Here is a 16241-nt window from a genome sequence, read left to right as displayed (position 1 = left end):
ACATAACCGCAAGAGAGGGTTCACCTATTTTCTTCCTAATAATCTGCTTACATACTATAAGGCATTCATGATTTGGGGCATAGTCTCTGAATGTGTGAAAAACTAACCATGTTACACATATGGAAAAAACTTCACCTCTCTACTGTTGAGATTGTGAGGAGGTAAATGCAGAAAAGTAGCAAACCATATAGATCCATTACTTTTGTGAACAATTAATCTTGCTGACACTCTTATATGAGCTTGCATAAAAATGCCTGGAAAACATGCTGTGGAATTCAGTTGTTCATTAATATTGATCATATACTGTCCCCATTGTGTTAGGAGCTACTTAAAGATTACCTACAAAAGTATTATAGCATTATTGATTTTAAAAGTCCCTGAAGCCTTTTGTATCTTAAAAGTCCACTTATACTTTTATAGTTAAGAGTGATATTACCAAGTGTTGTTGTCTAATCGGATGATTTGTACTTTTATGAATACTAATTAGAAATGAAGCTTGTAACCACCACTGTATATACTCCTTTTATATAGCTATAACACAAAAGGAAGCAAACCTTTTAAAAGAGACTTTTGAAGTGGAAAGGAATTAAGATCATCTTTGTCCTATTTTGTTTTTATAAGCTCTAAGTGGTTGAATAATTCTTATTTGTTTTAAAATTTTGCTCTGCTATAAATTTGTTTTCAAAGCTATATATAAGCATATATATATATGCTTACATGTTACAGAAAAAAATATGAGATGCCCTAAATATACCAAAGTTTTGGCAGTAAAAGTGAAGAATGTGGCCATATTGCAAACATTTGTTAATGTGATTTCACTATGGAAACCCTAGAATTAAATTTCCAGAAACCATTATGTAAACTCTCTCTATGTATGGATATATACATACACACACACACACACACACACACACACACATATACTGAGTATATTATATTTGCAATAAAGCATAGCCATTAAAATTACCTTTAATAAGTGAGATGCATAAACTGGATAACTAAATATTTTCTTGTGTTATGAACCTACTCTTCCAGCTGCTGACTATTTTAATTCTATTGAAAATATCTATCCAAATTACTAGTAGAGTGCTTAGAACACAATAGGTGCCTAATGAATAAATGTTATTTAACCTGAAATCAGAACAACCGAAACCAAAAACCAAAACCAAAACACTCTGTGTTGATCAAAGTCAGGGCCTGTGTGTTTCTCACCTTCACAGTACAAGCAATAATATATGCTATAGGTGATGATGATTATTTATCAGTATGCCAAAACCTTAACATAATAACTTATTTTCCGTGTAAAACAGTTGATATGTTGGACGAGGGAAAACACAAAAACAGAAAGAGAGTTTCCTGGGATCTCTAATTCTCATATGATTAGCGCACTTACCACTTGGAGAAACAAACCTGGAAAGAGTTGATATATACTTTAATTATCACTATTTAATATCAAACTACAAAACGTTTTGGCTAACAAGCAAATTCTGTGAGTTGAGACTTTCGGCTACATTTATTTTATTGCCTTTATGTACTAATTTATATATTCCGATTATTTCATCTTGCTAATGCTTTAAATGAATGTCTTTATTTACACAGGATTTGGCAAATTAGGAGAACAAAACACTATTGATGAGATGATACAATGTTACATTTTTCTTGATTCTATATTTGCCAAAGAATTAAGATACATGTAATTATTATGCAAATGTTTACGTTTTAATGATCTGTTATTTACAATTGTAGTGGTATTACACTTGTAATACTCTTGAAGCTTAAACTCTATTAGAGATGAAAAATACTGGAACTTAATTACAGACTTAAAGAACTTGAACCTTGAAAGGTGTAGAAAAGTTACAGAAGGTATCCTAATTAATTATCTAGTGAAAAACCAAAAGAATTTGGTATCTTATAAACATAAATTTGAATGGGATTTATGCAAAAGATATAATGGTCATCACTCATTTTGTCATACCCTTGTTTATTCAAAATTTATCCACCACCTACTATGTACATGACACTGCCCATAGAGAACTTATGGTCTATTGGGGAAAAGGGACACTCTGTCATGAGTACTCCAAAAGAGTATGTACAAGGCATACACCATAAGTTTCACAGTATGGTTATTAGGGACAGACAAACAAGCAAACAAACAAAATCTCTGTGTTAGACAGAGTCAATTTTTTTCTTACCCTCATAGTGCAAGCAAGACTATATACATACAAATATGTAATTACAAAATATTATTGGGGAAATATACATATTTTTCAGTTGATTTCAAACATAGCTGAAATGGAGAATGGAGCACTGTTAGTATAGCAGAGCTTATCTATCTATATTTATAATATCTAATACACTCTGAGCCATTTGCTGAAAACACTCTGAAATACTTCCGTTTAGGAAGGCTTTGGAGTCCTGCATTATTTATAGGAACATGCTTAGTGAATTCATGCTGATTCTGTTTGCATCTATCAAGATTAACATATTAATATACAGACCTTCAACATGGCAGGGAGTGTGGCTCAATAGAAAGTGCATAGATTTATAGTCAGGCAGAGTGTGTTATAATCTTGCCTCTTCCAGTTAGGCATGCCGCTTAACGTCTGTGAGCAAGCCTGTTTTCTGGCCTCTAAAATGAAGATATCTTCTTACAGAGCATTAGTTAGAATACTGTGTATACTTCATGTTGCTTAGCATATAAGGCACTCTAGAAAGGTTAAATCCTTGTCCCATTTACTTTACCTCATCCTCACCCTTTGAATGAAAATCACAGAATTTCTTAGAATAGGAAAAATAACAGCAGTCACAACCTCAGTTAACAGGTAATCTTTTTCTGAAACTTAGATGTCAGCTGAGGTCATGATGTTCTTTGGGTTGTAAATGAAATCAGCCCCAATGCTCTAACTCCTATCTTTTGGGAATCCCAGAGGTTGCACCGAGATTGCCAAGCAGGCTTCACCTATGCCCTCAGGAAATATCTAGTGTCTCAAACTTTAGATACCCTGTCAGCTCTGTCTTCTGCCACCTATCTCTTCTTGAATCCCCTGGGCTTCATGTGCTGTAACGTTTCTTCCTTTCCACCAGTATAAGCTGGATGAATGGCACAGCCCTTTCCTCTTGATTTCCCCAAACACCACACACAGGTCTGTGCATCTAGCGGACTAAATGTAGATCTGGATGCTTCAGCAGAGACAGTTCACACAGGAGCTGTGCTAACAACTTAAACCTGAATTTTAGATGCCATGCTTTTTTACTAGCTACTTTTCTTAACATATTACAGCCTCACAGCATACTGTTTGACCCCACTCTGTCCCTCAAGTCCACTTCCAGCTCAGCCTTGGGGTCTCCTCTTCTGGGTTTTCTCCTTCCATTCCTTAGTTCTTCCCTTTGTTATGCAGAGCCATTAACTCATCCTCAACTTTGAGCCACTACTTTTCTAAGGTGCAGTAGGCTTGCAAGCTGCTGTTTGCCCCTCGTTCTTCAAAGTGACTTCCATAGACCACCCTCCATGGAATCATGGCTTTAACAGTTCCTAAGAACTGATGAAAGCCTTACTATTTCAGCCTTTTTTGTTGTTGTTAATCCCTCCCTCACCCAGCTTTTTAAGAGGAAGAGAGCATAGAAAAGGTTTACTTTCTCTCAAATACAAACGACATCATGCTCTTTAAGAGGCAAGAATAGCTTGATCATTTTTGGTTTTAATAACTTAAAACTGTTTTCCTCCTAATACAAATCCTTAAACCCAACTTTTCTTATATTAGGGTTTTTGTTTTGTTTTGTTTTGTTTTGTTTTGTTTGTTTGTTTTGTTTTGTTTTGTTTTTAGTTTGAAAAATGACTGAATTCTTATTAGGCTTTGTTTCCTCATCTGCAAAATTGAAAGATTGGATTAGGTTATTTCCAAGGCTCCTTATTTAAAATTATATAATTCATTGAGTGTAATTACTCATGGCTAATACTTATCAGTTAATAAAAAAAACTGTCATGGCTTTTCTTATTTTGAAGTGAACTGATGAATCAAAATTCTAAATCAATTTTTTTTTCATTCTCCCTTCCCCAACTTTTCAGTCTCTAAAAAAATGTAGGTTTCGGGATCACAGACTCTTAGTTTGAGACCTATAGGCATCACTCATAGAGGTTCATTTGAGAAACATTATCTGATATTTGTGCCCTACCTTTTTTTTAAGGCTAATGGTAATGACAGTGACCTCATGGAGTAGCTAAGAGAAACGAAGTGACTATATATGTGAAAAGAATTTATAAATTGTAAGGTACCATCAAACGTGAATTATTTTGGGAGAGGGAAGAAGGAAAAACTGAGAAAGAAGAGGTTCTGTGACATGATTTGCATATTTTAGCAATGGAAGAAACCTGATTCCATTTGCTACAAAACAGATCATTGGTGCAGTTCTTTCTTCCTGTCTTAAACATTGGCAGTGTACCAACTGGCAGGTGTGGGTTAGTTTAATTAATATACCACACCGCACAAAACTACCTACTTAAATAAATGCATTGTTTTTAATTGATGTGAAGGTATCTGAAGAAAAATCACAGATATACTAATTTCTTTTCACTTTTTGAAAGTTAACCCTATCAACATGATCCAGAGTTACCACAAGGTGTTGTATTTCATGCATATTCTCGTTAGATTCCACAACTGTTGAATTTCATGAAATTTTAAACTGAAAGAAACTGAGTTTCAAAGACAGTTGCTGGAGAAAGCAATTAAACTTTAGTCTTGCCTCCATGCAAGACAATGTTTCTCAACCCCTAAGTGTTTCCTGTTGGAAGCTCAAAGTGATGATGGTGAATTTCCTTTTCTATCTGTAAGTCTCTAAATGACTTTGTCCCATGCTTGAGGAGCCATTCACTGTTGGACTCTTCCAACAGCCTAGCCTAATGGAGCTCTCTCCCAATTGCTTCAAGTTATCACTATTCTTGTGACCAACCCTGTTGCCTCCTCTCTACTCTCTGATGAAACCACATGCTCCTTTTCTTGACTAATCTTCCTCCAGGACTCAGGCATTTACTTTGTCATACATAGTCACGCTGTTTAATTAATCTTCTTTCTTTTCTAATCTGAACGTCTTAACTTTCGCTTTGGTGGTTTTTCTTTCACTCATGTGTTCTAGTCTTTTTAGTTAAACAAAATTTAAAAACACAAAATTAGAGACTGCTATATATTTTTCCTTGGCCTTTCTTCATCTCGCAGTGAGAGTTGATAGTTCCTTCAACGTCTCTTTTCCCTTCTTCACTATTCCTAGGCTGTATTCTGCCCTGGGTCAATTAGCATCGCTTCCAAAGAAGCAAACCGTAAGACAAAATTAGAGGTACAAAAGATTGGGTGAGAATGTCTGTGATGGACAAAGGGTGAAAGAAGCAAGAGTAGGTAGGATTAGCCTTCAGACTGTGACACAAACCTGTCACTTCCAAAAGAGAAAAGAAAGGAAGGAAGGAAGATCTATTAAAAAAGCCTGGGACTGCCGTGCCACTTGAGAAAATCTCAGCCATACCAAAGGGGCACCCCAGAGTAGAGAATGTGCACTAAAGGAGCCCTGAGTTAGGCAGGACTGGCCCAGGTCCATACCTTCATAGTGCTAATAGTTGCTTTTCTCCAAGGGAGATCAGACACCACACTTCTAGTGCCTGTTAACAGGTACCAGTAACTTTGGTAAAGTCACTTTCTCAAAGCTTAAAAATGACTATCAGCCCTTTTCCCCCTATATTTGTAACTTTTGATGAGCTACTTCTTATAGACTGGTAAAAATTGTGATTGGTAGAAGCCTGCCTCACCACAAACTCATAAATAGTCAGTAAAGGTATTGCAACCAGGTGTCCATAGTACCTTGGACTATGTGGCTACGGTCATTTGTAAGTATATGCTATTTTCACCTGCAGGTTTACAAAAGCTCTTCAGTGTTAATAACTTCAGAAATTGCCATTCAGTATTACTTTTTAAACATGCAGAAGATATTTTACAATTTGGAAACCTTAATACCGATATTTTGCTTAGTGCTAATATTGTTTTTGACTCCTTAATAAGTGACAAACATTTTTCTGGGTGTTTGATACATACAAATTCTTTTTCATCTGTATCATCACCTTTTGAGATAGATTCTAATAATTCCAACATTTAACACAGGGTGACAATGAGGTACAGAGAGGTTAGCTAAATCCTCCAAGGCCACATGGTTAGAAGGTGGCGAAACCAGGATTCAATCCCAGGCTATTAGAGCCCATATAACAACTCTATTTCCTATACCAAGAATATTCAGAAATATAAATATCTATAAATATGATATTATAGATATAGGTTATATTAGATATAGATATAGATTATATCTATATTATAGATATAGATATCTATAAATATTTATAAATATCTATAAATATGTATGTAATATCTATAAAACTGTTAATTGCAAAATGTTGGCCCAGTATCTACTTTAAAGCATATGTATCATGCAGCAATTGTGTTTTTTTTTTTTTTCTGCCTTTCAGGTCCCTGCATTCCTAACCCATGCCATAATGGAGGAACCTGCGAAATCAGTGAGGCTTACCGAGGGGACACGTTCATAGGTTATGTTTGTAAATGTCCTCGAGGATTTAATGGGATTCACTGTCAGCACAGTAAGTCATCCCCAGTCATTGTGCTTTTATTATTATTGATTGCAAAGTATGCAAGTCATTATCATTCGTATTGGTAGTAGACTGATAGAAGCTTCCAGCAACAGAGAACCCTGAGAGTTGAATAATGCCACCTCTCTCCCACTGAATATACCACATCTCCTGCTGAGGACTCCTGGACTATGTCTCAATCCTCCCAGTGGTGTATGGGGCTAATAGCTTCATGGTGTCAGCCCTTTTTCAAAATTGTCCAGCCATACTTGCAAAGTGTCGCCTTTTATTTTAAACTATCTGCCTCTTTCTTTCACACTTGTCCTGAAGCTATATCCTTCATGTTTCCCAGATATTATTCTGTTGATTAGCTTCAGAGATACACTCATAAAAGAAAACTGCCCACCCAGCCCTCTCAGCAATCCAGTTTCCTCCTGCTTCCAATGTTGGCATTTTTAGCACAAAAATCTTTGAAAGTTCAATAAATGTATTATCTGCCCTTCTCTCTTTTATCCCCGTTCTTATTTATCCTGGGAAGTTAAACAAAATAGGACTGCTCGTGATGCTGTCTTCTTAGAAGTGTGGCTCAACAGAAATTCCAAGTGAGTGGTTGGGGGTCCTTATCTGTGGTAGGGGTGCAGCAAGCAGGGAAGCCACAGTGGATGGGATGCTGTCAGGGCAGGATCTTATGGAGGATGTCCCATGTGAGCTGAGTCTTGGAAGAGGGAGAGGATTTTGATCAGAAGGAGGGGAATGCAGGAATGGTACCTGGTAGTAAGAGTGGGGAATGAATACATGAGCCCTAATTGTTGGAGTGATGGTTAAGACCATGGTGTTAGGAATGAGTAAGGCAAAGCTGGATATGTCATCTAGAGCCAGATTTCCAACCACCAGCAAACAACATAGAATGCCTCCTGGCTCTGCGACTGTGGGGGAAGAATGTACTTTTCTGGAGACTTGCCGTGACTGGGAATTTATAGTATAAGTTCTGTGCAAGACGGTTATAGTACGGTAGCATTTGTGCTCTTTACAACAGGCACCTAAACTGCCTATAATTATCTCTCAGAGCTCAGATCACCCACAAGGAACTGAGAGGCTACTGATTTTTCTCAGACTGGGTCCAGAATTGCCAAGGCTGATTCTCCCTTATTATAGCATTATTGCTCAGCATTCACACATGAACACCTCAGAACATCCCCAGATAGACAGACATGGGAGCCCAAAGTCTTGGCTGCTTTGACATTCACTTAATCCTGTAAAGAGAACATTACTAATCTTCCTTGTTTACAAATATTTGTGATATGGTGTCATCAGGGCCTAGAGGAAGACAGTCTGGTCACCCACTTGAGCACCTCAGTTGAGCCACTTACATCCAAACACACACTTACAGAGGAATCTTCCCTTGAAATGAGAACAGAATTTTCATAATGGGATGCTGTCAAATGTTCAGAGGCAGGAATTTCTCCCAAGGTCAGATCACCCTTCCTTTTTCTTTTCTATGCTGCAGGGCTCGAGGAGGGAGAGGGTAAGAGTATACAAGGATTCTTACTGTATTTAGAAGGCATATGTGGACCCTAATGTCACTTAAATATTTCATATTGATGAAGTCTCTAACCCTAACCTACTGCTGATATCAGTGTGAAGTTGTGGCTGGTCCTTAAACCAGAGGTCGAGAGAGCCTAAATATAAGCTCCAACTAATAATATCTATACAATGGCATAAAATTTTTTTCACATCTCTTGGTCATCTTGTTTTCTTCATATTGTGAAGAAAAATTTAGTTTCAATTACCTTTAATAGCTTGGAAGTTCCATTGAAGACATCTGGTCATCATTTGATAGTCCCAATATAAGGGAGGTTGCCCTGGACAGGGTCCTGGAGAAGTGTCCACCTGCTTCTGACTCCCATACATGGTTAGCTATGAATTCTTTCAAGAGAACCATCAGGTTTTGAGAAATAAAGCAAACTACTCTTGCTTCCATTCTCATGGTGGAACATCGAAGCCTTTTCTCTCCTACCTTACACTGTATTCAAATAAGCTCATTAATCCACATAATTTCTTTGAATTCCAGGGCTTATTTTGAAGCACAAAGAAATTCTCTCCCTTATTGTACCTGGTCCCAAACAAGACTTTAAATCCATGTTAGGAATTGCACTGGCAAGCCTGTGGCTGAGATTTTCAATTCAGAATTGGGATTTTGTGGTCTCAACAAACTAGTCACTATTCTTTGGAGTGCATCATTGTCAGAAACAACAGAGAATGGAGGGAAAAGGACTAGATTTGGATTCAGAGACCTGGATTTAGATCTGACCTTTGCAGTTATTGGTTAAGTGACCTTGAGCCAGTTGTTTGATCTTTCTGCGATTGAAGATATATAAATCAAGTAATTGAACTAGAAACAGATGGTCTTCGGTTCATGCAAGCTAGGAGAGTATTTTGACTAAATGGGTAGGTTGCTTACTGTACAAAGGTTATCAAGCCATTCTCTTCATAGATGAAATTAAAAAGGATTATATATTGGAAAAGTAGATTTAGAAGTTTTGGGTTCCCTGGGAGCTTTTTCAGATAGGGGAAACAAACAAACAAACAAACAAACAAACAAACAAACAAAAAGCAGCAATTTAATCCCTTGTAAGAACTGCTGGGTATCTGGGTTTATTTTTCACAATGGCAATAGTTTCATGGCCCAGATGTGCTCTAGAGCCTTGCTGCTCAAAGTGTGGGGTCATGCATCAGAATTGCCTGGAAGCTTGTTAGAAATGTAGATTGTCAGGACCGCTTAACTAAGTCAGAAATCTGTTTTTTCAAAATGATCCCCAGTAGACACCCACATACACACTGAAGTTTGAGAAATTCTGCACAAGACTTTCAGTAGCTAAAAGTAATTGGCATTCAGTTATATAACACCACATTAGAGGCAAAAATACTTATTATTGTTTTTGCAAATCAAGACAATATTGAAAGTCAATGAAAATAAGAAATGTACCAATAAAATATGAACATTTCATTTGGAAAAAGGATTGAAAATTTCTTCAGATAGCCATAAAAGGGGAGCTTATTAATTTAGTTCAATATGGCAGAATGTGAATTAAATATCTTTTGGAATACAGCTAAAGAAATTTAAGTTTCATGATACAGAAATGATAAATACATAATTAATAGACTTACTTTAATAACTATTTTGTCAATATGTTACAAATTAGAAAAAAGTGTTTCTAGTGACAGAATTAATATTATCTACATATGATTTTTTAATATATGGATTTTAGATTTTGGAGCAGTTTCAGGTTTACAGAGAAATTGAGCAGTGAGTTCCCATTTATCCCTCTACCTGCCTGTATTGTTGCCCCTATTACTAGCATTTGCATTAATAGGGCATATTTCTCATAACTGATAAAACAGTATTGATTATTTTGAACTGACATCCATAGTTTATATTAGGGTTCACTTTTTGTATTACACAGCCCTATGGATTTTGAAAAATACATAATATCATGTCTACCATAGCCTCGTAAATGGTTTCACTGACCTAAAAATCTTCTGTGCTCTGTCTAGTCATCCCTTCTTTTGCCAAATCCCTGGCAAGCACTGATTTTTTTTTTTTTTACCTTTGTCTCTATCGTTTTGCCTTTTCCAGAATGTCATGTAGTTGGAATCCTGCAGTGTATGTGTCTGGAATAATATAGTGTGCATCCTTTTCTGGCTAACTTCTTTCACTTAGCAATATATATGTAAGGTTCCTCCATGTCTTAATGGCTTTAAAAAAAACACTGAATAGTATTGCATTTTATAGATGTATCACTGTTTGTTTATTCATTCAGCTATTAAAGAACACCTTAGTTGTTTTCAACTTTCTGGCAGTTATAAATAGTGCTGCTATAAACATTCATGTTCAGCTTTTTCTTTTGTCTTGTGTGACATAGTCTTAAACTTACCAGAGTAAATACCTAAGAGTTCAATTGCTGTGTCATTTTGTAAGAGTGCATGTAAGAGTAAGAAACCTCAGGGCTACCTGGGTGGCTCAGTCAGTTAAGCATGACTCTTGATTTCAACTTAGGCCATGATCTCATGGTTCATTAGATCAAGCCCTGTTTCAGGCTTTGTGCTGAGTGTGTGGAGCCTGCTCAAGATTCCCCCCCCTTCTCTGCCCCTCTCCTGCATGCATGCACACCCTCTCCCTCTCTGTGTCAAAATAAATAAATAAACACTTTAAAAAAGAGTAAGAAACTTCCAACCGCCTTCCACAGTGGTTGTACCATTTTGCACACTTACCTGTGATGGATGAGAGTTCCAATGTTCTGTAACCCCACCAGCATTTGTTACTTTAGTGTTTTGGATTTTAGCCATAATGTGTGAATTTTTTTATCATGACAGTAGCAGAGGTTATAATTTTATAAGACTAATAATAATTAGTATTTTATATAGAATTACCAAATTATACATGCTCTTAAAATTCCATAGAATAATGTGAAATACACACGTGTACATATATGTATACATATGTATATACATGCTTGTGTATGTGTGTATACATTATAAAATGTAAATTATAGGGTGAAATGAGCACCAAAATTGTCTAAAGGTTAGACTTTTGAAAGGAATTTTTAAGTACACAGTTTTCTTCTGGGAGCCTCATTTTGGGCTGACTAGAAGTAATCATATTTTATTTGTTGCCTAGTAACAAATCTAATGCCTTAGGGAAGGACGATTTCTTCATTCCCAGAACTCCTTACCACTGAATGCATTCTGTGCATTGTTCCCTATGTGTGCACAGCTCCCAGCCTTCAATTCCTGTTAAGCATAAATTTTTGTGGTTCTTATTCTTTGAGGAAGGAGAGCTGATCTAGGTGTTCACCAAGCCCTGAAAGAAAAAGGACTGGTTTAAAGAAATAGCCCATATTATCAGATTAGCTGAAGACAATATGCTCTCTAGTCCCTTTTCCCACTGAAGAAGTTGGCCAGAAAAACACAGAATCTAAAACTTTCCTCCTTATATGTTATGCTAACTATTTGAAACCAGTTTGCTCTTAATTTTGCACTATTGATTAATGGATTCATACATTCAACAAATATTTATTTATTTTTATTTTTTGACTCGTATCAGATATTTATTATGACTTTATGAATAGTATTAATTCTAACCTAACATTAGAAAACACTTACCAGTAATACTGGCAATAAGGATTTCCATCTTTGAAATCAAGCGCTTATTTGTGTCACAAACCTTGGCATTGAATTCAGCAAGGAAATCAAAGTGCTTTTTAAGATCTATGGTAAGGATTGCTTCAATGTCTAAAAAATGAAAGCACTTGAATTCCATGTGATCAAGATTAAAAAGGAAGTTGTATTCTGGGCAAGAAAGATATAGATTCCAAGCTGATGCAGCATGGGCCTATGAGTCATTTTACTTTTGTAACTCAAATATTTCCCTTTTCTCAGAGTGAGCCAATGATATTTTCCATTTTGAGGATCATGTGTAATTGGCTTAATAACATATTTGGCAATTACATGTTATCTGTGTTATGTGGTGCTTAGTAAACATACAGACTCTGGTCCCACGTCTCTCCATTGCATCAAAATCTTTGGTCAGTACCCTCAACATAGTTAAAAGCATCCATATGGTTTGTGGGTGTACCAGGCTAAGGACAACTCAAAGAATGGCCTTTACTCTCCAGTTTACACTGGGGGAAGCCTGCCATTAGGGGAGACTTCTGGATTAGGCCAGGGTTTTTAATGCAGCTGTCTCTAGCCCAATTGATGAATGATCAATTAGCACTTAATGGTTCTCTGCTTCAAAATTTCTATCTGATAATTCAATTTAACAAACACTCAGAACTTCACACTGTGTTATGTGCTAGAAATAACATGTCTATAAAAACTGGAATTAATAATCCTTTGTCCTAACTGAGGATTGATGGAGGGAGATGGGTGGAGGATGGGCTAAGTCAGTGATGGATATTAAGAAGGGCACTTGTTGGGATGAGTGCTGGGTGTTATATGTAAGTGATGAATCACTAAATTCTACACCTGAAGCCAACTTTACCATCTATGTTAACTGACTAGAATTTAAATTAAAGCTTGAAGTAAAACATTACATACAAAAAAAGTAATAATCCTTTGTCCTGCTTCCCTAAACAGGATACTTGTTAGTGTTAGATGAGAGGTTTGAAAACATACTTTACATATTTTAAAGGGTTAATTATCCCTGATGTTCTAATAATTTTAAATATAATGGGGATTGCCATTGATCTTTAATTTTTCCCTTTCTCTAAATACATTTTAATTGTAATTTTTTTAAGGAAAAAAATGAGTGGGGGCCAACGGGGAGCTCAATTCACAGCTTTATGCTTTTCTGTAAGAATTATTGTCTTAACATCCCTGATTCTTATAAGTAATTATTATTTTTAAAAATTACTCTTTCTACATTTAGCTTAATGGCCTCTTTACTTTAACTTTCCACTGAAGGATCAGTTTGCCCTAATAAAGTATTTACTTGAAAACTGTGCGGAAACTTTACCTGGAGTTATTACTGACACCTGCAAGCCATGTAACTACACTAGCTAAATCAAGACCTCTAAAGAGACTTCCAAAATAGACTTGTTTCAAACTCCAAAAGATTTTCTGACTGTGGGTTGAAATTTCTAACTCTACTGCTCACCAGTGACTTTACAGGTCAGTGTTGGGCACCTTAACTGTGTAAGCCAAAGGTTCTCAAACTTACTGTACAGCTGGGACTACAGATAAATATTCAGATTTCTCTTGCTTATCCATAGATATTCCAATTTAATATATATAATTGTAGATCCAGGTCTGTTAATAAGCACCCTCCTGAAACTGATGCAAATTATTCTGGAACACTGATTCTCAACTGTGGCTGCACATTAGAATCACTTGAGGACCTATGAAAAATACGGATGCCTGGCTCCCACCCCAGAGACTATGATTTAATTGGTCTGGAATATGGCATTAAGAGTTTTAAAATCTCCCCAGATTATTCTAATGTACAGCCAAGGTTGGGAATCAGTGTTCTAGAACCATATTGTGAGGAATTACTATACCTTTAAGAAACTAAGCAGAAAAATACTTAAAAAGAAGCCAAGCTTAGGGTACACAAACATAATCCCACACTAAATGTATAATCATGCAACCTTATTGAATTTTGTCATTTTCAACCATTTACAACAAGAACTGATTGAAAGAATCAGTCCAGAGAAAGATATTGGCTTATTGTTTGTAAAATATGTTACCCCCCAACCAAGGGGCTCCTGGGTGGCTCAGTCAGTTAAGCGTTCGACTTCGGCTTAGGTCATGATCTCACAGTCCGTGAGTTCGAGCCCCGCATCAGGTTCTGTGCTGGCAGCTCGGTGCCTGGAGCCTGCTTCACATTCTGCGTCTCCCTCTCTCTCTGACCCTCCCCCCATTCATGCTCTGTCTCTCTCTGTCTCAAAAATAAATAAACATTAAAAAAATTTTTTAAATATGTTATCCCTTAATCTATCAGAGTTCCAAGGCATTTTAATTTTCATGTTTTCATCCTTTGCAGGAGCCTTACAAAGAGCACTGAGATACGTATAATGGATATTTATACTATTCAAATATAGACATAATTTGTGATTTTTGCAATGAGATATTTGCATATTCACAAACTCAAAATATTTGAAAATTGCCACTTTTAATAACAGTTAAAGATTTTTTCCCATTGCTTATTAAAAGAAATTTGTCACGAAAACAAATCTCAACAAAAAAGATGTTAAACAAATTTTGCTAGAAAATTATACACATGAAAGTGTTGTGTTTATACTAATAGGCCTGACCTTCTAGAACTGATTCATTCATGATTATATAAAGGATGTCCAGGAATATAGGTAGTACCACAAATACAGTTTAAAATATGTTTTTTTTGCATGTAACAGGTTTCTCACCTTGGGCTCTTAACATTGATTTCCACATTCCTGTCCTGTAAACTATCATTGTCCATCCTAGTGACCCATGTAAGGCCCATTCTCCCCTGAAGCTTTACCCAATCTTGTCAAGAAGTAATTTATTTATTTACACATTTAATAAATATTTTGGGGGGAGCTTACTTACCATTTTGCCAGGTTGCCAACATGTGCTTAGGAAAGTATATAAGCTCCCTGACTCTGCTGCTTGGTCCCATCTTGAAAATACTGTTAACAAGTAGGCTACTTTGTCCTCTGCTGGTGGCCCTCCAGGCCCTTGAAACTGTACATGGTCCGAGGCTATATCAGCCATTTTGATGACATTGGGATACTCTGTGTTCCTCGGGGCTGGAAAGTCATGTGACTTTTTTTCAGAGACTCACACATCCTTTTATACACACAGCTGCTCAGCCTAACAGCTCTTTCATTCAGGGTCAGACTGACACCTGAGGGGACACCATGGCCATACCTCTCTTATTCTCATCTCTACCATTTTTCCCAGAGAGACTTTTTGCAGACTCATTTGGCTTTAATCAGTTATAAAAGCAATAGCATCTGTGCACATTGGCTCCATAAGGCTCTGAAGCCTACTCATCCAACAGATATATGTTAACTCCTTGCTCTGTGCCAAGCACTGTTGTGGACACTAGGATACAGCACTGATCCAAAACAACCAAGTCACTGGTATCATAGGACTTCCATTCTAATGGGGAAATGGGTAATAAAAACTATGATACATACATTTACCATATGGCCCAGCAATTGCCCTCTTGGGCATTTACCCCAGAGAAATGAAAACTTGAGTTCACACAAAAATATATAAGTGGTTGTTCTTAGGAGCTTTATGGATAATAGCTAAAAATAGAATCAGCCAAGATGTTCTTCAACAGGTGAATGGTTAAACCAACAGTGGTACATACATTACTCAGCAGTAAAGGGGAAGCAACTGCGGACACATCCAATAACTTAGATAAATCTCCAGGAAATTAGGCTGAGTGAAAAAATGCCAGTCCCAAGAGAATACATACTAGATGATTCTAATTATATAACCTTTGTGAAATAGCAAGAATTTAGAAACAAAGGACAGACTAGTAGTTTTCAAGTGTTAGAGAATAAGGGAGGGGGATGGATGTGCTTATAAAAGGATATGAGATATTTTCGTGGTTTTGGAACTCTTTAGTATGTTGACTGGGATGATAGATGCACAAACTTACATATGTGATAAAACTGTATAGAATTACTTACATTTAAACAAATGAGTAGAAGCAAAACTGGAGAAATGGGAATAAGACTGATGTAGTAATGTCAATATTTTAGTTGTCATTTTATATTATGGTTTTGCAAAATGTTAACCATTAACCATTGAGAGGAACTGGGTAAAATGTACGTGGGATTTCTTTGTATTTTTCTTTTTCTTTTTTTTTACAAATGGATGTGAATTTACAATTATGTCAACAAAAATTTCAATTAAAATGATTAATGTAGCACTATATAATATCAAGTATTGATGCATATTATAAGGATAAAGAGAGCAGAGGTGTTTGAGTGCTATTTTAAAGCATGGCCAAGGAAGTTTTCTCCCAGCAGCTAACTTTTCTGTGGAGGCTGTAAATGAAGTTAGGGGGGTTAGGCAAGTTAACAGAGAATAGTAAATGCTAGAGTCTTAAGAAGGGTATATACCTGGA

The 16241-nt window shown here is 36.3% G+C and overlaps 1 protein-coding gene across 2 annotated transcripts in view; it reads left to right on the top strand.

Moving 5' to 3' along the window:
• The window catches only part of EDIL3 (EGF like repeats and discoidin domains 3), a 418218-nt gene that overhangs the window by 184369 nt on the left and 217608 nt on the right, over positions 1-16241 (top strand). For both annotated transcript variants that reach the window (XM_030324171.2, XM_030324179.1), the window contains one exon: positions 6500-6628. In XM_030324171.2, the coding sequence (XP_030180031.1) occupies positions 6500-6628 (129 nt within the window). The remainder of the gene's footprint in view (positions 1-6499; positions 6629-16241) is intronic.

The sequence above is a fragment of the Lynx canadensis genome, chromosome A1 (genome assembly GCF_007474595.2).
Source record: "Lynx canadensis isolate LIC74 chromosome A1, mLynCan4.pri.v2, whole genome shotgun sequence".
NCBI classification, from domain to species: domain Eukaryota; kingdom Metazoa; phylum Chordata; class Mammalia; order Carnivora; family Felidae; genus Lynx; species Lynx canadensis.
This window is presented reverse-complemented; position numbering and strand designations above follow the sequence as displayed.